Below are 20,811 nucleotides of genomic sequence, written 5' to 3' on the forward strand. Positions count from 1 at the left end.
ATCCTTTCGATCTCCTGTTCCTGTTTTTGACATTAATTAGTAATGTTCTCGTATTCTTTGTGTAAATCACAATACTTGTCCGACTTCGGCCTTTGTGATCCCTATTCACTCCTTGGAGGTCGTTGCACGAGCTTCCGGTCGTTGCAGATCTTAAGTTCTTGGGCTCTACGCATCATCAAATGTGTATAAGCAGCAAATTCCCCTAGCAACTCTGGTCAGGACGGTGGCCCGGTCCTTTGGGGTAGGATGGTAGGCTTGGCTCTCTTGGGAATTCTGGGCTGGTCTTTCTTCTTGCTTGACCAAGAAGCCTGCACTTCCTCCAAATTCATATAATTCTCAGCTTGGGCCAACAACTCATCGTAAGTTTCGGGTGGTTTTTTTTATCAGCGATTTGAATAAGTCCTCAGTAATAAGTACCTGGATGAAGGCACTGATGAGTAGGTTGGTCGTGGCAGCTGGTACCTCAATGGCCAGGGTGCTGAACCTCCGAATGTATGCTCGTAAGACCTCTTGTTCTCGTTGTTTAATGGAAAATAGACTAAAGGTAGTGGTGGGGTGTTTTTTGCTACTGGAGAAGTGGTGGAGGAAAGCTTTGCTGAAATACTTGAATTCTTGAATGTCCCCCGGGTGGAGTAGGATGAACCACTGTTGGGTTGGCCCTGTCAGGGTAGTGAGGAAGACTCGAAACTTGATTGGGTCGGAATATCAATGTAGCAGAGCGGCATTCTCGAAATGGTGCAAGTTCTCCTCCACGTCTCTCTTTTCATCATATTCCTCTATGTGTAGGAACTTGAATTTTTTGGGGAGTTCCGTCGCTAGTATCTCAAGAGAGAATTGGATGTTCTGGACCAACGCTGTTGGGTCCGCAATTTGTTTTTTCTTCAAGAGTTCAATCTCTTCTCTAATCTTTTTGATTTCCCCCACATGTGCTTCTTGGTTGAGAGGAGGTGGATTTGCTCCAGCCCTCCCTGCCAATAATCGTTCCACGGTGGCAGTATTAATTGAGTGAGTTATGCAGGATTGAAGTCTGATTTCCTCCGTTCTTGTTAATAGGGTCCTCGAATCCTACCATCTTGACTCTTTTTCTTCAAGTTCTCCCAGACGACGCCAATTGATGTAACCAAATTTTAACCTCGAGTTCGGTTGGTAAGTGTATTTTATTAATTTAATTTATATATGATTTTAATTGTTAAATATTTGTTTCGAAAAAATTTATGCCTGGATTTTGTTGTTTTTGTGTTTGTAGGAGAGTATGGAGATTTATTTGGAAAAGAGAATAAAAATGATATTTGTGAGAAAATGGAGAAAGAAATTAAAAGGAGAAAAGAAAAGAATAAAAGAAAGGAAGAGAAAAGAAAGAAGAAAAGAACGTACAGAGAAGACTTAATGGGCTTTGTAATTGGGCCAATTTGTTGGCGCTAAAACTTAGCGCTTAAGGGAAAGCTATCGCGCAAGTGTGTGAAGCGAGAGAATTGAAGCCAGAGCCCTATGCGCGCCCTCCTGGGTTTTTAAGTGCCCGCGCGTCGCTATTAGTGTTTTAATCGGAAAGGAAACTTTCTATTTTCTTGGGCTTTTGAGTACGCTATAAAAAGAGATTTTTTTAGTCTGAGATGGGGAGAGCCGCCACAACACGTATAGATCAGAGAAGAGATTTTGGAGAATTAATCGTGACATTTCTGAAGGATTTCTGGAGCTTAATTGAAGAACAAAGACGGAGTTCGATAGTCCGGACACGGCGTCGACGACGGATTTGTTTTTTATCTTTATTTATTTTATTCTGAATATGTTTAGATTTATGGATTATTGTTTTTTTTCATAATTTTATTATGAACTAATTTTTTAGAGTCTAGAGGTCGGATGAAACCTGGTGTAGACACTTTAATGAATGTTTTATTTTATTGAATTGAGTTTCTTCTAGATTAATTTTTTTTTTAGAATTGATTGTCTTTTCAATTATCTGATCAATAATTGATTTGTTATATTTATTTGAAATCATTGCTCGGGAGAGGGGATTTTGAATAGGACAAATAGAAAATACACTGTTATTTATTTATATCGCTCGAGAGAGTGTATAATTTTAACAAAGCTTTTAAAGAGAATATTGTTTTGAGATAGATCACTGCGATAAATTCTTAATAGGGATATTGGAATTTAATTGTAGTTGATAAAAATTATTTGTTGCTCGGGAGAGGGAAATAATACACATAAGTGTTCTTGACTATTAATTGAATGAAGATCATGAAGATTAATTAATTAGGATTGACTGTTGTTGAAACCAGGTGAAATCTAATCCTCTAGACCATTTTTCTCTGATTGATTTTATCTGAAAGTTGTGTGCATGCTTATCAAAACTTCACTGATTATTTATTTTTATTGCAAAAGTCTCAAAGTCTGATTTTCTAGATAAAGTTTAGACTATTTTAATTACAAGCACTAATATTTTCATTTTACTCCCTGTGGGATCGATATCGGATTTAATCACTATATTAAAACTTGACACTCGTACGCTTGCGAGGAATTTTCACAGACATCGGTATGATAGAGAGGATCTTTCAATCTTCCAATACGTGGGTCGGGTCAGATAAAAAGGTTCTGCACATAAAAAAAACATGGTTAGTGTAACGTCCCAATTTCTCAATCGAAACGCTACTCAAACATACATACTTAAAATTTTGGGAAAAATAAAAACTTTGCGGAAGCATCAACTTCTTTATTAAAAGAGCGTATAATAAGTGCACAAAATAGAATAGCATCTAAAAATATTTGCCAAACATGACCATCAACTTAAAAATTAAAACTTGTTTGCCTCTCATCAAATAAAAATGTTTAAAACATCTTCCATTCTAAAGCATTCATACTCATGTATTGCCCGTTGGACCGACCCCAGCCTCTTCTTCATGTCCGCCCACATAATCATCAATAAAAACATCCACATCATCGTTACCTGCACCATTCAAGTATAGTGAGTCGAAAGACTCAGTAAGAACATGCAGAAAAAGGATTTCCTAACTTGAAAATAAAAAAAAAACATTAACTTAAACTTTCATGCAATAAATATAACCTTAATATAGTCATATCATAAAAAAATGTTTGGGGTGATGAAGTATGAGTAGTGTCATAGTTTCCTGTTGATCAACAAGTATATGACATTAAGCCCGTAAACTTTCATTCTTTTGGATAGCCGCTTTGGAGCTCATCCCAAAGTGCATATCCCGTATAACCATCCTGTGAGCCATGTTTGGATAGCCGCTCCGGAGCTCATCCCGAAGTGCATACCCCATATAATCACCACAAGACGCATAAATCATCAAAATATTTTCCATGTATCACATCATTCATCTTATCATGTCATTTCATAAACCTCGTAACATACTCATAAAGTTTCTCATGACGCTACATGCTTAAGATTCTTCAAAACAATTCATGAGGGAATAGCTTTCATGAGAAAATCACATAATCATGCAATGACCGATCCACGTGAGGCATTCCGTCCGTTTCGGACCTTGAAAACTTTAAAATTCTTCATGAACATTCTTAAAAATAATTAAAATACCTTAAAATATCAAAATCATGATTTTTAGGACTCAAAAACTCATAAAATGGTGTGGGAAAATCGAGCCTGAGGCGCGGCCGCACTGTCTCAACAGCGCGGGCGCGCCGCCCGCTCGCTTTTCATGCGATAATGTGGCAGGGGCGCGGTACTTAGTAGCACGGGCGCGCCGTCTGTGCGCAGAGATTTCGCAGCTCAGGCGCGGGCGCTCTGCTCGGCAGCGCGGGCGCGCCGTCGCGACATCTGATTCCAAAAACTGATCTTTTCTGCACTATTTCAAAACCCAAAATGCTTTGGGATGTTTTTCCATCAAAAATACCATTCAAAAACATCAAAATTTCAAAATAACCTGTACCAATACATCAAAAATTTCAAAGATTTTGAATCAAAAATCTTCAGAACTACTTTTACCCAAAAATCTGATCTATTGCATTCAAATCTTTCAAAAATCAATAAACATGAACCGAACACATCAGGAATGCTTCACGTATCACAATCAAGCAACATACTCATAAAATTTTCAAGAAAAAATTCATAGGTCATCAATCAAACACCTAGGGTTTTATCTTGAAAATATCTATATTCTTGAATTGGTTTAAAAAAAAACAGTAAAAACTTGCCTGAATCGTCTGATTGGGATTAACCTGGACTGCGGAACGATCTAGCATTGAGAAGTCAAAGAACCTTAGCTTGAAGATCGTAGTGTTTTAGAGAGATTTTGAGAAAATAAAAGTGAGCGTTCAAATGAGAGTTCAGGAATAAATTTTGAACACTTTTTTTTAGTGATTAATGGGCTCCAACACGGCCCATTAGTTACACTTAAAATTCTTTAAAATTTTACTCTCCCATTTAATAAAAATACACTGCATCCCATTAAATTTAATTTATATAAAAAAAACAAATTTTCTTTACTCCTGCCAAGGCTAGGCTCAATTTCGTCCTCGAAATTCGACTCACTAAATAGTTCAGGATAGCGTGCTCGCATATCCTGTTCGGTTTCCCAAGTAGCTTCCTCGACCAACTGGTTGCACTATAAGACTTTCACCATTGGAATCTCTCTGTTTCTCAACCTACGAACTTGTCTGTCCAAGATTTGAACAGGAATCTCCTCGTAGGATAAGTCTGCCGTCCATTTCACTGGCTCATAGCAGATAACATGAGAAGGATTTGTCACATACTTCCTTAGCATAGAGATATGGAAGACATTGTGAACACCCTCCAAATTTGGTGGTAGTGCTACCCAGATGCTCGAGTCCCAACTTTTTCTAGGATCTCGAAAGGTCCTATATATCTTGGACTCAATTTACCTTTCTTTCCAAATCTCATAAAACCTTTCCATGGTAACACCTTTAAAAATACATGGTCACCTACTTCAAACTCCAAATCTCTACGTCGCTGGTCGGCGTAACTTTTCTGTCGACTTTGAGCTGTCAACATTCTGTCTCTGATCCTAGCTATTACATCCACCATTTGAGTCACTATATCCGGTCCCAAAACAGCTCTCTCTCCAACTTCATCCCAGTGTAAGGGAGTTCTACACCTTCTCCCATACAATGCCTCATTAGGAGTCATGCCAATAGTTGTTTGATAACTATTGTTGTAAGTAAACTCCACTAACGGCAATTTCGATTCCCAACTACCCCCAAAGTCGATCATACAAGCTCTCAACATGTCTTCGAGTATTTGGATCACTCGCTCAGATAGACTCTATGTAAACTTCCCCAAAAGTTTGAAGTGAACTTAGGATCTCTGTCAGATACTATCCTCGCTGGTACTCCATGCAATCTGACAATTTCTCGAATGTACAGCTCTGCATACTGATTCATCAAGAAGTTATTCCTGACTGGAATAAAATGAGCTGACTTAGTTAACCTGTCAACTATCACCCAAATCGAGTTCATCCTTCGCGGTGAAACTGGCAATCCTACCACGAAATCCATAGTGACATCTTCCCACTTCCATGTGGGTATTGGCAATGGTTTTAGGAGTCCCGTTGGCCTTTGATGCTCAATTTTTACCTGTTGACAAGTCAAGCATTCACTCACAAACCTTACGATATCTTTCTTCATACCTGGCCACCAATATAAGGATTGCAGATCCTTATACATTTTCGTACTTCCTGGATGAATGGAATACGGAATAGTATGAGCTTCACTCATCATTTCAACTCTGAGTGAGTCTACTGCTGACACCCACATTCTACCTCGGTGATGAAAAATTCCATCTTTGGCAGTGTACAAGGTACCACCCTTAGCTTCATCTCTGTTCCTCCACAACGTCAGCTGTTCATCAGAAGCTTGGCCTGTTCGGATTCTATCGAGCAAATTCGGTACTACCGTTATTGGTGATAGTGTGCACACATCCCTTGGTTCGAGTACCTCCAAGCTCATCCACTCAAAATCAGCAATCAGCTCCTGCTGGACTGTCAATTGGTTCAATGACGCAGACTTGCGACTCAATGCATCTGCTACTACATTAGCCTTACCTGGATGATAGCTAATATCACAGTCGTAATCCTTCACCAATTCCAGCCATCTCCTTTGCCTCATGTTCAACTCCTTCTGGGTGAAGAAGTATTTTAGGCTTTTGTGGTCAGTGAAAATCTTACACCTTTCGCCGTACAAGTAGTGTCTCCATAGCTTCAAACCAAAAACAACTGCCGCCAACTCAAGATCATGAGTCGGGTAGTTCCTCTTATTGACCTTCAGCTGTCGAGATGCATATGCTATTACTTTATCATCGTGCATCAAAACAGCTCCTAATCCACTCTTAGAAGCATCGGTATAAACCACAAAAAGACCCGTGCCTTTGGGAATCGCTAGCACTGGCGCTGAAATCAGTCTTTCTTTCAACTCTGCAAAGCTCTTCTCACATTGTTCTGACCACACAAACTTTACACCTTTTCGAGTTAAGGAAGTCAGTGGTAGAGTTATCTTGGAGAAGTCTTGAATAAATCTCCTGTAGTAGCCTGCTAAACCCAAGAAGCTTCGTATTTCTGTAGAATTTTTTGGGGCAGCCCAATTACGAACCGCTTCCACCTTTGACGGATCCAACTCAATTCACTTAGCTGAAACTATATGACCCAAAAATGAAATCTGCTCTAGCCAAAATTCACACTTACTGAACTTAGCATAAAGCTTCTTTTCTTTCAAAATCTGCAACACTGTAGTCAAGTGCTGACGATGTTCCTCCAAACTGCGAGAATAGATCAATATGTCATCTATAAAGACTATGACAAACTGATCCAAGAAAGGTTGAAACACCCTGTTCATCAAATCCATGAACATCGCTGGTGCATTGGTCAACCCAAACGGCATTACCAAGAACTCGTAGTGGCCATAGCGAGTCCTGAATGCTGTCTTCTGCACATCTACATCCTTGATCTTCAACTGATGGTAGCCTGATCGTAGATCGATTTTTGAGAACACCTCTGCCCCTTGCAATTGGTCAAACAAGTCGTCTATTCTGGGCAAGGGATATTTGTTCTTCATCGTAACTCGATTCAGCTCTCTATAATCAATGCACAGCCTCATTGACCCATCTTTCTTCTTAACAAACAACACCGGTGCACCCCATGGCGATACACTTGGTCTGATGAACCCCTTATCCAGCAACTCTTGCAATTGATCTTTCAGTTCTTTCATCTCAGTCGGTGCTAATCTGTACGGTGCCTTAGAAGCTGGCTTAGTTCCAGGCATCAATTCTATCCCAAATTCGACTTCTCTGACTGGAGGAAATCCCGCAACATCATCGGGAAAAACTTCTGGAAAGTCCTTCACTACCTCCACTTCCACGAGTTTCGGTCGCTGCACTTCCGACTCGCCAGTTAGACTTGCAAGAAATCATGTACACCCATTACTCAATAACTGGCAAGTTGTTCCTGCAGAGATCATACCTGGTGAGCTTCTCTTAGATGTAGTGCGATACACAAATGGTTTTCCATTCTGATCTTTCAAAGAGACAGTTCTCCATTTGCAGTCAATAATAGCCTCATGCTGAGCCAACCAGTCCATCCCAAAAATCGCATCGAAATCCACCATCTTCAAAACAATAAAATCTGCACACAACACTAGACTCTGCATCTGAACCTTGCAATTTCTTACCACACTACTACTTTTCAGTTCTTCTCCTGAGGGTAACGACACACAAAATTCCGAAATAGATTCTTCCGGCAAGACCCTCAATTTCATCATAAAACTAACAGACATAAAAGAGTGCGTAGCTCCTGTATCTATCAATACGAAAGCAGGTAAATCAGCGATACGGATCATACCTGTGACAATTGCATAATCTGGGTCAACCTGATCGTGAGTCATAACAAACACTCTTCCCTTGATTGGATCCTTTGATTGTGGGCAATCCTTGGCGAAATGCCCTGGCTTCTTGCAAAGAAAGTAAGTATTGGTCCCAAGCATGCATTGACCTGAGTGTGACTTCCCACACTTCTGACAGATAGGTGCATTCGCCGGCCTTGGAGCATTGGCGTTCGGCTGATTCTGTCCTTGAGGTCGCGCCTGATTGGGGTTTTGGAGCTGTTGCTGCTGCGGTCTCCTCTGAGCTGAAGCTTGGTACGGCCTCTTTTGACTAGGCCCTTGCTGCTCTCTCCCCTGGTAACTGACTCTTTTCGCTTGCGATTCCTTGATAATATCATTCCCATCTTTTTCTGACAACATAGCCTCATCGACTGCTGCTCGATACGTTTGTTCCCCACTCAATCTGACATCACGTCAAATAGTGACATTCAGTCCCTCTGTGAAATGCTTCAACTCCTCTGTAACATTACCCGAAATCATGGGCACAAAGTACCTCCCCCTCTCAAACTTCTTCACATACTCAGCAATGGACATGCTCCCTTGGCGGAGCTACAGGAATTCTCTAGCAAGTCTAGTCCTGGTGCTGATAGTGAAATTTTTCTCATAGAACACATCTTTGAATCAATTCCAAGTCAATGTAGTCATATCCACAGCAGAACAGGCTCCCTGCCACCAAACCCGTGCATCCTCACGAAACATAAAGATGGCATACCTCACACGGTCTGCATCAGTGAGCTGCATGTAGTCAAAAATGTTCTCCACTGACTGCACCCATTCCTCGGCTACAAGGGGATCAGCCCATCCTTTGAACTCATGTGGCCCTAGATCCTTAAACTGCTTAAAGATCGGATTAATTAATAGCGGCTGATTGTTGTTCCGTCCTCCCACTTGTGCTTGGATTAACTGTTGAATCTGTTCCCCTTGGGCTCTACTCTGCACTTGCAACAGAGTCGCCAACCCAACCAAAAACTGGTTATTCTGATTGTCCTCATTGTTCGGATTCCTACGGTTAGCCATGATCATGATGTCCATACAGTCCACATGCTTAATTACGTTATTTAAACATAACATCTTAATTAACATGCATAATTATTAATCGCAAAAGCTATCATGCATCTTAAACAATCCATAACATAAAACTTACAGACATGAAGACGAAGCATAGGGTCGTGGCGAGAATGCATGCGTGCAAACAATCCCAGAGCGAACTGCTCTGATACCAAGCTGTAACGTCCCAATTTCTCAATCGAAACGCTACTCAAACATACATACTTAAAATTTTGGGAAAAATAAAAACTTTGCGGAAGCATCAACTTCTTTATTAAAAGAGCGTATAATAAGTGCACAAAATAGAATAGCATCTAAAAATATTTGCCAAACATGACCATCAACTTAAAAATTAAAACTTGTTTGCCTCTCATCAAATAAAAATGTTTAAAACATCTTCCATTCTAAAGCATTCACACTCATGCATTGCCCGTTGGACCGACCCCTGCCTCTTCTTCATGTCCGCCCACATAATCATCAATAAAATCATCCACATCATCGTTACCTGCACCATTCAAGTATAGTGAGTCGAAAGACTCAGCAAGAACATGAAGAAAAAGGATTTCCTAACTTGAAAATAAAAAATAAACATTAACTTAAACTTCCATGCAATAAATATAACCTTAATATAGCCATATCATAAAAAAAATGTTTGGGGTGATGAAGTATGAGTAGTGTGGCAACCATCATAGTGAGCCATTCATAGTTTCCTGTTGATCAACAAGCATATGGCATTAAGCCCGTAAATTTTCAAGCTTTTGGATAGCCGCTTCGGAGCTCATCCCGAAGTGCATACCCTGTATAACCATCCGGTGAGCCATGTTTGGATAGCCGCTCCGGAGCTCATCCCGAACTGCATACCCCATATAATCACCACAAGACGCATAAATCATCAAAATATTTTCCATGTATCACATCATTCATCTTATCATGTCATTTCATAAACCTCGTAACATACTCATAAAGTTTCTCGTGACGCTACATGCTTAAGATTCTTCAAAACAATTCATGAGGGAATAGCTTCCATGAGAAAATCACATAATCATACAATACATAACTTGACCGATCCACGTGAGGCATTCCGTCGATTTCGGACCTTGAAAACTTTAAAATTCTTCATGAACATTCTTAAAAATAATTAAAATACCTTAAAATATCAAAATCATGATTTTTAGGACTCAAAACTCATAAAATGGGGTGGGAAAATCGAGCCTGAGGCGCGGCCGCGCTGTCTCAACAGCGCGGGCACACTGCTTGTGCATCGCGGGCACGCTGCCCACTCGCGTTTCATGCGATAATGCGGCGCAGGCGCGCTACTTAGTAGCGCGGGCGCGCCGTTTGTGCGCAGAGATTTCGCAGCTCAGGCGCGGGCACTCTGCTCGGCAGCGCGGGCATGCCGTCGCGACATCTGATTCCGAAAACTGATCTTTTCTGCACTATTTCAAAACCCACAATGCTTTGGGACGTTTTTCCATAAAAAATACCATTAAACAACATCAAAATTTCAAAATAACCTGTACCAATACATCAAACATTTCAAAGATTTTGAATCAAAAATCTTCATAACTACTTTTACCCAAAAATCTGATCTATTGCATTCAAATCTTTCAAAACTCAATAAAAATGAACCGAACATATCAGGAATGCTTCACGTATCACAATCAAACAACATACTCATAAAATTTTCAAGAAAACATTCATAGATCATCAATCAAACACCTAGAGTTTTATCTTGAAAATATCTATATTCTTGAATGGGTTTAAAAAAAAAACAGTAAAAACTTGCCTGAATCGTCTGATTGGGATTAACCTTGACTGCGGAACGATCTAGCCTTGAGAAGTCGAAGAACCCTAGCTTGAAGATCGCAGTGTTTGAGAGAGATTTTGAGAAAAAAAAAGTGAGCGTTCAAATGAGAGTTCAGGAATAAATTCTGAACTCTTTTCTTTTGTGATTAATGGGCTCCAACACGGCCCATTAGTTACACTTAAAATCCTTTAAAATTTTACTCTCTCATTTAATAAAAATACACTGCATCCCATTAAATATAATTTATATATAAAAAAAAACAAATTTTCTTTACTCCTGCCAAGGATAGGCTCGTCCCTACGACCCAAAATTAAAACCAACTTGAAACTTTAAAAAATAACACATATCACATAATTCACATAACAATTAATTTATCTAATTAACATGCATTAAATTATATAATTAAATCAATTAATCGTGATTAGGCTAGTGGACTTTTTGGACCTTACAGTTAGGGGTGTCAAAGGTGTGTTCGATGTGACCCCTCTAAGGTCTAAGTCAATGTTCAAATTATGAAGTTGAAGAGCGTAATAAAGTTGAGAGAGAAAGAAAATATGAGTGGGTGAATTCATAAGTAAAAGTGAATGTGTAAAATCGTAAGAGATACTTGATATTTATAGAGTCACGAGGGGTAGGTTATCTCGTAAAAGTAGAATTCTTATTAGGGTAGAACTCCTACCCAGGGTAGGATACTACTCTCGGTAGGATCCAATTGCCTATGAAGGCTAGGACTATGAGCTAACTTAATAATCTCGTCTCAATCCCGAGTTTATTGGGATTTTCATTTATCATTTAGAGATCCCCCAGTGTTTCTAATATTCTTGCATCTTAAACAACGTTTTCCTTACTGGTCCTGGGTCGGCCTTTATCCCTACCAAGACACGTCTCGGCCCTTTGGGCCCCGTCACGCGGGTTGGGTCATAAATCTATCTTTTCGAGTTAGTTTATTGCTTGGGCCTTTATCTGACTTGGACTTTTAATATATCATTATCTAATGATTTTGGAGCAACTTTCTCGGTTATGGGCTAATGGGTTCGGATCCCACCAGACCCTTTTTTTTAGGGGGCGTCAGTTACAATATTAGAAGAGGAGAACACGAGTACATTTACAAAACATGTGGCCAATAATAACAAAGGAAAGAAAAAGCTAATAGAGATCAATGACGATAAAGCATTAGGTGATTATACAAATACAAATGATAATAGCAGATGCTCCATCAAAATCAAGGATTGTACTTGGAACTGTTAAAATCAATCTGGAGAAAGAGTGATTATAACTTTGTCATACATTAAATATGTATATGTGCTCGTTTTGTTGTGAATGTCCATCAAACTCATTGTTAGAACCTGTTTGAGTTTATACATGGCTGTCATATAATTTTCTATTTTCTAAGATATTATATAGAGTTTCATTAACAATATTGCTAATAAAATAATGCTAAAGGTACATCCAATATCGTGTACATCGATATTTTCATATATTATATCGTTAGATTTTACTATTAGATCGTAGATTTTGTATTCAACTTATATAAGATTTTGACAAATGAAAATTGTGTTGATGAATTTTTTGTGATGTAAAAATTGATATAGAAATATTAACGTACATGTAATATCACTCTTTCTAATATTATTCGTGTTCTTCATACATTACTTGATATTATATATTTTCATCTATAAAATTCCTCGTTCATGATTTGTCACGTGTAACGCACGCACACTTCTCTAGTAATAATAAATATATGCATAGAAAGATAAAACCTAGATCTTATATACAACATTAAAATAATGTCCAAATGCAATCCTTAATTGGATAATTCTCCTTTCACCTTCAAATCGATTTGTCCAATGACAATTTATTCACATTCGCCAAAGCTTCCTTAATATTTCACGCCAAGAGTGTGACACTTTTGTTCCAAAATTTCTTATAAGAATTGCATCTTGGGACTATCGTGCTCCTCTTTTCTTGCACATACATCCAACAACCAAAAAAAATAATAATAATAAAGAAAGAAATCAATAGGAACAAAAATTATAGAATGGGAGTTTCAACAAGAGAAAAGGATGTCCTAAAGGTGGTGCACCCTGGCCGGCACGTCGAGTTTTTCAGGGAACCCATCACAGCCGGAGAGATCATGAGTATGTACCCCAGACACTGTCTTGCTAGGCCTGATTTCTTTGAGTTTCCATGGATTGTTGTCCACCCAGAATCAGTTCTTTTTCCTGGGAAAGTGTTTTATCTAGTACCTTATCGCACCATTTACAAGCTTTTGAATGCTAAAATGGAGTATCAGCAAGAATCCGATGATCTTGACTCCAAACGCAACGGGTATTCGAAATCATATCACCCCAACAACTTGAATCCTTATACCAAGCAAAAGTCACCTACAAAGTCACTGGCAGGTAGTACTCCAAAGCGCCGACAGCAACACAGAAACAGTGAAACACAGTATCATGATACTTTTAATGATAAAGAACTCTATGTGTACATGCCGGAGCAAAACCCCGACACAGCAGAATGTTTTGATAAATCCTCATTTTACAACTCATGGAACAAGATGAGAAGAAATCTACACCAACCATTGGAAAGTGATAATCATTTTAACTATGTAATAGATTCACCTTTTAATATTGGGATATCAGGTTTTGGCATGACCGATCATTTGAACCCTGAGCATGCTGAGACACTTAAGTCCTGCTTAAAGAAACATGACTGTTCCAGGAAGAAACTCAAATTCAAGGTCAGCTTTGCTTCTCCAGTTGTTGATCTTGTTAAGCGGGGAGATTCGCCATCGAGTTTTGAGCAGGATGCTAGGGTTATACAAATACAGCGTAACACTACTTCAGGTTCGAAGAAATGTTGGCAATCATCACATGTTTGCTATTAGAATAGTGTACGTGTTTGTATTCTTTTTTCCTTTTTCCAATGACTGTCTAGGAAATAGACGAGCACACGCCAACTCATGATCAGCCATTTAACAGTAAAGTGTACTGAAAGCCGTTGGATTTTGTGAAAACCAACTGAGACAAACAGATCTAATGGTAATCAATGCACACGATCTAGTGTATTACAGAGTTCTGTGCGGATGTTGAACTCCACTTTGAGTTTTTGGACTAGAGTGTTTTGGGATGCCTTAAACACTAAATTGGGGGAATTTACTAACAAGGGTAGAAGTTTGATATTTAGACGACACAGAGATAAAAACACAGACCTTTGTAATAAGCAAGAAATTTATTGCGCCACCATATTGCTTGCACTCATTAAATGATTTAAGAGTTTCGTGTAACATGCTCAAGAGAAAAATAAAGTAACTTGTGAAATTGGACGAGTAGAACTACAGAATGGCCAAAATAGGGAGGAAAAAAGAAAGAAAAAGACACAGAACAAGACATCTATTTGAATAGTATATTCATGTCCAGCAAGAAACAATAGATTATAAGAACAAACAATGCCTGAAGGTGCAAGTCGATGCTCTTTTCTTTTTCTTTTTTTTTCCCCACACTTCAGCTTCTTGGTCTTGAATCTTTGTAGGTTAAAAATATCTCAACAAAATATATACATATACCAACTGCAAGAGAAAAATAAGTACACGGCAAAGAACATGCTTACAATTTACTCATAAGAGTACTCAAGATCGTAAAACACTGAAATACCTATAAATAATGTTTCTCATGCTCTTCCCATAGGTTAAGACTCAGTTTTCGTGACTACTTTGAGGGAGAGCTTGATTCCCTCGAAGAACCATGTGCAAAAATATTCAGTTTATTGATCTTCTTGGAAAAGGAATTCATGAATTTTTGAGAACTCGATCTTTCCATGTTCCTCTTCATACAAACATGATCTTTCTCCAAATCATTTAATCTCATCCGCAGCCTTGCTAGCTCAAGCTTCAACTCCCGGTTTTCTCGCCTCAGAGATGCATAGTTATCTCGAGGAGACATTGCAGCGCTTAGAGCTCCGCTGCTGATCCGCCATGATTGATGCATATGTTTTGGATCATCATCTGGATGAGAACATAAAGCATTGCGTAGTCTTAATTGTTCGTAATAGAGAACCTGAACTATTGACTGGAGAGGAAGGCGCTCATTCTGTGCAGCATGCGCGCCTGCTTCTTGTGAAAGTTTCTGAAAATCAATCAATTTGCAGAGCCTTTTGCCATCTGGATCCGGTAAACCTTGATGAGCCTGCCAATATCGATACGTATGCCATTAGAATTAAATAGTTCTACAACTACCACGCCTTGATGTTGACAAAAAAATATAAAAATAAAGCCCAGTAACACTTTGTCCTTACTTTAAGGTACACATCAATAGCTCGATATAATCCATCGTGGAAAGTCCGAGCATGTGCTGGTAAAGTTTCTGCAACAGCTATGAACTTGTTCAGCTTGAGGTTTGCATCAGGTGCAATTTCAGCCAGGTAATTGTCCACGAGTTTAGAAACTTTGCATAACGTAGTTTGAGAAGGTGAAGGAGGGCTATCGGATTCAAATACAGAACCATCATCCATATCTTCATCACTATCATCCTCCTGCTGAGAAAAGTTAACCAATATTCTATGAACAGTGTCAACATCAAATAACGTATCCCCAGCATGGCGGAAGGAAGGAATCAAAAGATCGTCTAGAGTAGCCAGATCTAATTGTGATCCTATACGCCTTTCAAGATCAAGTCGGCAAGAAACTGTGCAATCAAGAATCACAGCACTTCTTAGCAAACCAAAAAGAAAACTAATAGAAACAGCAAGTTTTTCAATGGGGAGGAGGCTAACAATTGTTTCAACTACTAGTCTTTCATGGTTACTTGCTCCAGGTACCAAATCAACTTTTTGTTGAGTGGATTGATTCCATAAAGTAGAACTCTTTATTAACTCCTTTTGTGCATAATTCACCAGCGAAGCACCTATACTTTCTGGCCTAACTCCACGGCATTTCATTGCAGTAATAACCCTTTGATACATATCAATCCGTAGAACAGAAAGATCTTCAATCCACCAATCTCCTTCACATTTGGTTTGTTTGCTCATGTGAAGTCTCCCTGAGCTACTATACTCCAACCGAGAGAAACTAGAAGCAATTTGCTCAACACAAGCTTTGGATGCGATTGCCTCAATGCATCGGGTGACAATTTTCAGTTCATCTGCTAGCGGAAGAAGGTTTTCACATTGTTGGAGGACTTCAACACACATTTCAAGGTTCTTACATACAATGGTTTCGAGATATTCTTCTGCTCGGGAGCCAAGATTATTCTTTGAGTACTCCTCGGTCATTTCAAGGTAATCAGAGACACAACATAACTCAGCGACATTTGCAGCTGTGATCTCAAAATTGACACCGTAACAGAACTGAGCTGCTAGTTCTATTGACATAGCACCTCCTGGAAGGCTAAGAAGCTCAATCTTGGATATGTCAGAGTCTCTGTGTTCAGCAACCAATTTTCGAATTCTTCCACTTCGTGAGACGAGAGGAAACTGCAATTAGATATTATAACATCAAGACTCTGTGTAATAAAGGATAATGAACTTTCTTTACATCTAATCAAACATGATAGATTATTTTGCAATCAAAAAATACATGTGCAGCCCACTCAAGGCGTAAAAATACATTTTCATGGAACCAAAAATGTGTCGGAACATATTACTGAAGCATATCGAAGAAAACGGAACTGTCAGTAAAAAGATGACTTTGCGAATTCTTTAAAGAAAAATTATGCAATGCTTGTCTTTTCCGATGTTTTCAATAAAATCATTTCATTCAAGAATGTGCTGAATTCGTAATGTGATATAACTGATATAAAACTGGATATTTTAGAATTTTAAAAATATAAAATATTAGTTTAAAATATAATGCTGGGAAAAATAATTTTAGTAGTCCATTAACTTATCTAATTTTGGGTTTTATTCCATTATATTGTCAAAGTTTGGTTTGGTACACTAGCTTTTACTTTTATGCTATTTTGGTCCAATTCTTGATGTGACATCTTACATGTCAACAGTTTTCAATTTCAAGTCAGCATTTTCCAGTTTCACGTTAGTAATTGTACCAAAAAACCGAAAACAAAAAGTAAGTGTACCATCACCGAAATTTGAAATTTAGTCGACAGAACCCCAAACTTGAATAAGTAAATAGACCAAAAAAACTATTTTCCCTATGATATAATGTCAACTTATTTTGGGAATGGTGACGTTGGATATGAATTTTTGAATAAGAAAATGAAAAATGTTATTTCAGGAATGGAAAATAAGATGTAGAAACAAACCTATTTTTCCCATTAATATACTTTCAATTTTGAAAACTGCTGATAAGGAGCATTACCTTATGCAATGAAAATGTACCGCCATCTACTTCGATTGTTATATCACTTGGAACATCTCGAAACACCCTATGGAAGACATGGAACGGACATTAGAGATTATTTTGGAGTTATAGCAAAACAATTAAAAAAAAACATAGAACCCACAACATGAAACCAAGGAATAATGATAACTGAGTCAGCATGCTTCATATTTTTGGATTAGTGAAGGCAGTGGGAGAGAATAGATAAATTAATATATCCCCTCCGGAAGAAAAAAAATAAATAAAAGAAACAAACCACTGAAAACAATTCATCATGACTTGCACCCACAAACCAAACTCTCTCGGCCTAACTCATTTATCTATATGTTTTTTTTTTCTAGCAGAAATTTAAATCGAGAAAAATTCAAAATAAAAGAGAAATGATATAAAACAAATATTCTTTTAATTGGCACATGATTAGCATCTTTTAATCTTTTGAGGTTGGATTACACACTAGTATTTTCAACTTCTTAACTTCCTGAAATAATAAAAGAAAACAATAAAGAACATGAATTAGGAAGGAGGACCAAAACAAAAGAGAAAACACAAGGGAACTCTCATCGCCATTTCATGCTGTCATGTTAACAGCCAGAGAAGTTTAGCAAGAAATGAAGGAGACCTTAGTCCTTGTTCCAACACTATCCGTGTTTTATTTCTATACATGTGCATCTATAAATTACAGAACATACATATCTAGCTTAAGATATAATTAGCACGTAAACTTGTGCTAAAACTAAAGAGATACAAGTAAATCAATGCAACCGTTCTAAAAGGATGATGAATTACTTCCATGCAAAATCACCAGCGCTGGCAAGTGAAGTTTCATATAATTTCTGGAAAGATAGTAAGATGTCGGAAATACGATGATGGAAGATATTCCTAATGTGTAAATTCACACAACGTAACATAATGATTAGAAAAGAGATAAAAAAAAATAAAAGGAAGAAGAGGATAAAAACCTAAGGACCAGTCGATCAACCTAGCACCCGGTTGACCAGAGCATGGGTTTGGTCAAGAAAATCGAATGATAAGTCAACAGGCAATGATTATTTTAAGGCCGTGAACAGAAATACCAATAGTAGACCAAATATGCAAGGTCCGATCGACCTGAGACTTTTGTTCCCATGAACAAATGCACATTTTGAATTCAAATGGTGCACCACTTCATCATGAATATTCGGGGAAGATTATTAGAAGCATCAACGTATTTTCTAAAAACTAGAAGCCCACTAAGTTTAACTTTTTAACACTGCACAACAATTTCAAACCAAATTGCGGGCTTTCATACAGCCAGTTTATCACCTGATATATTAGCAGACAGGATAACTATCACCAACAAAATCAAGAAATAAAGTCCGAACCTTCAGAATACAATCTTTCGCAACTCCATCTTTAAAAAAAACACACACACACATATCGAGCAAAATCTATTTTTAGTTGATCACAAACACTTAAGCCTATAAGCACAGAAGGAAAATGAGGAAAACAAACCATTCAGTGCATTGTTGCCGCGCGCACTTGGCCAACGGCAGCTGCTGTTGGTGATGCCTGTCCATGGAAAACCAACAGCAGAGAGAAAAGTTGGAAACTTTCGCAAGAGAAAAGAAGAATGCGGGGTTAATGAAACAAACTGAGGAGAGAGACAGAGTGCAAGTAAGAGATAATGGCGTTGGGTCATTTTGTCGAACAGTTAATGTTCAAATCATAGAATGCAAATTGCCCGATACAATGGGCCTCTCATGTGGGTCAGCTCTCAGATAAACTTTAATTAATCATCTTGGAAACCATTTTCTTGGCTAGATTTGTGCCCATAAAGGGGCGTAAATAAAGGAGAGGATGGTTTTGTTTTTTGTTTCTTCTATCCTCAAAGTCAAGAATAGCCATAGAAAGAAAGGAAAATTGCACTCTCCACTCAGTAACCATAAAAGCAACAAAAAGTGGTATAAAAAAAATCTGTTTTGACAACTTGCACTTTGTCCCCCTAAATTCAATTTTCATAGTTCGACAGTTCCTCTCGCATAAGATAATACAAATTCAATCTATATCAAACTATGATGTGAAACAAAGTTTGTAGTCCAATTGATCTCACGTGTTCGTCAATTGGCAGAAACTCAAGTTCAAGTCCTTCCTTCCTTTTAATTTAATAAATAAAACTTTTGTGATGTGATTTGTTATATCTAAAATGTCTATTTTTTTTATCGAACTAATTATTTGATTTTTTATGTTATAGTAACATTTTATTAATATTTTTCTTTTATCATTCAATTTGAAAAATTAATAACTTTTATTTGATTTTTTTAAAAAAAAATACTTCATTTTTTAATAAAACACATGCATCGCATATGTTTCAATCCCCTAATAATTTATAATCATGAAACACACAAATAGAAAAAGACACAGGTAAAAGCTTTCTAATGGATAATGTGTCATTAATGTTACTTCGTTCATGATTTGCGTGCATATATTAACAAATAAATTTTATTAAAAAATAAAGAAATATTTTATTAAGACACGATATTTAACTATTATTATCTTTTTTATTTTATAAAAATTCAGTCCTCCTATCATATCTTAATTTATATTTTAGATATATATCATAATATTGCATGGATATCCATAAATCTAGTTGTATTATACATTACAACTCTACATGGATGGATTCTTCCTATAAATAAGAGATCTCTAACATTTATTTAGGCAGGTTGTATTTTTTTCATAACTCTCCCAACCCTTCATCTCACATATTTCTTTTACACGTCCTTCACATATTTTATATCCTTACAATTTTTTTAGTTTTTTCTATTGAATCCTATAATGACTTGAGCGTCGGAGTGGCTTCGCCTTCGGGCAAAGTCATCTCACATGTTTTCTTTGATACACATAAATATTTTCGAATCATTCGGCTCGGTTTATTAAAGATATTGGTTTGTTGATACCGGTTCGAGGTAATTTATTTGATGTAAAATTTTTGAAGACGTCAGATTTCGTTCAATTTTCTTACATCAACATGGTTATGATCAAAAGAGTGTGTAGAGAGGGGTGAATATACACACGCAAAAAAAGATTATTTTGAGTACTTGTGCTGATTTAACAGCCAGTTTGAAAGTATTTTGCTTAAACCAAAATTTTGCTCTAAGAACTGATCTGATCAAACGGAAAATCTTCCTAGAAAAATCGAACTAGAAAATCTAAGGACAGATCAATAGTTAAGTGCAGTAAGTAAAGACGAGGGACACGAGATTTTTTATGAAAGTTCGAAGCTAAAATATCTACGTCTCCCCTTCTTCTGTTTTCAGAAGGATTTCAGTAGAAGAGTTTGATTTACACAACAACTTGTACAAATTCGATCCAATCAACCCTTGAAAGGAACTCCTAGTATCAACTTCTCAAAATCGATCACAATCTGTCTGAGTTAAAGGTATGAATTCTAAGTGAAATGCGCGATCTGAATATCACAAAAGTGATCTTTAAACAATTGATCTGATATAAGCAGTGAGCATGAACTCTGTATATGAAACTTTGATCTTCTACTTGTCTGATTGCTTGAAATTTCGCAATGAAAACTTTAAGCTTTGAATTTCGAGAGCAAAGTTGGCAACATTTTTGTTTATATCTTTGAGTATCATTATAGACTTCCTTCTGCAACGTTTAAAAAGTAGCCGGTAGAATTTTTTTTCCCTTGTTTCATCCGACATTGAAGTAGAATATGACACGTATCCTCGTACATTTCCAAATATAACGGAACATTTGAATCGGTATA

The 20,811-nt window shown here is 37.5% G+C and overlaps 2 protein-coding genes across 2 annotated transcripts; both read right to left on the minus strand.

Moving 5' to 3' along the window:
• Window positions 1–5,238: 5,238 nt before the first annotated feature.
• On the minus strand, window positions 5,239–8,880 carry LOC140889904 (uncharacterized). Its single transcript, XM_073297647.1, has 7 exons — window positions 8,576–8,880; window positions 7,478–8,266; window positions 7,088–7,381; window positions 6,672–6,745; window positions 5,667–6,518; window positions 5,423–5,621; window positions 5,239–5,335 (listed from the first exon to the last, which is right to left on the minus strand). Exons 1-7 carry the CDS (start codon window positions 8,878–8,880, stop codon window positions 5,239–5,241), a joined length of 2,610 nt encoding a protein of 869 aa, XP_073153748.1.
• A 5,203-nt stretch (window positions 8,881–14,083) lies between these two features.
• On the minus strand, window positions 14,084–18,949 carry LOC140887941 (BTB/POZ domain-containing protein At5g48800-like). Its single transcript, XM_073295560.1, is given in 5 exon segments — window positions 14,084–14,901; window positions 15,011–16,186; window positions 17,031–17,097; window positions 18,543–18,613; window positions 18,616–18,949. Coding segments are annotated over 5 exon segments (1,905 nt in total). The 5' UTR covers window positions 18,730–18,949; the 3' UTR covers window positions 14,084–14,424.
• Window positions 18,950–20,811: the final 1,862 nt, after the last annotated feature.

Source organism: Henckelia pumila, chromosome 3, assembly GCF_033568475.1.
Source record: "Henckelia pumila isolate YLH828 chromosome 3, ASM3356847v2, whole genome shotgun sequence".
NCBI classification, from domain to species: Eukaryota; Viridiplantae; Streptophyta; class Magnoliopsida; order Lamiales; family Gesneriaceae; genus Henckelia; species Henckelia pumila.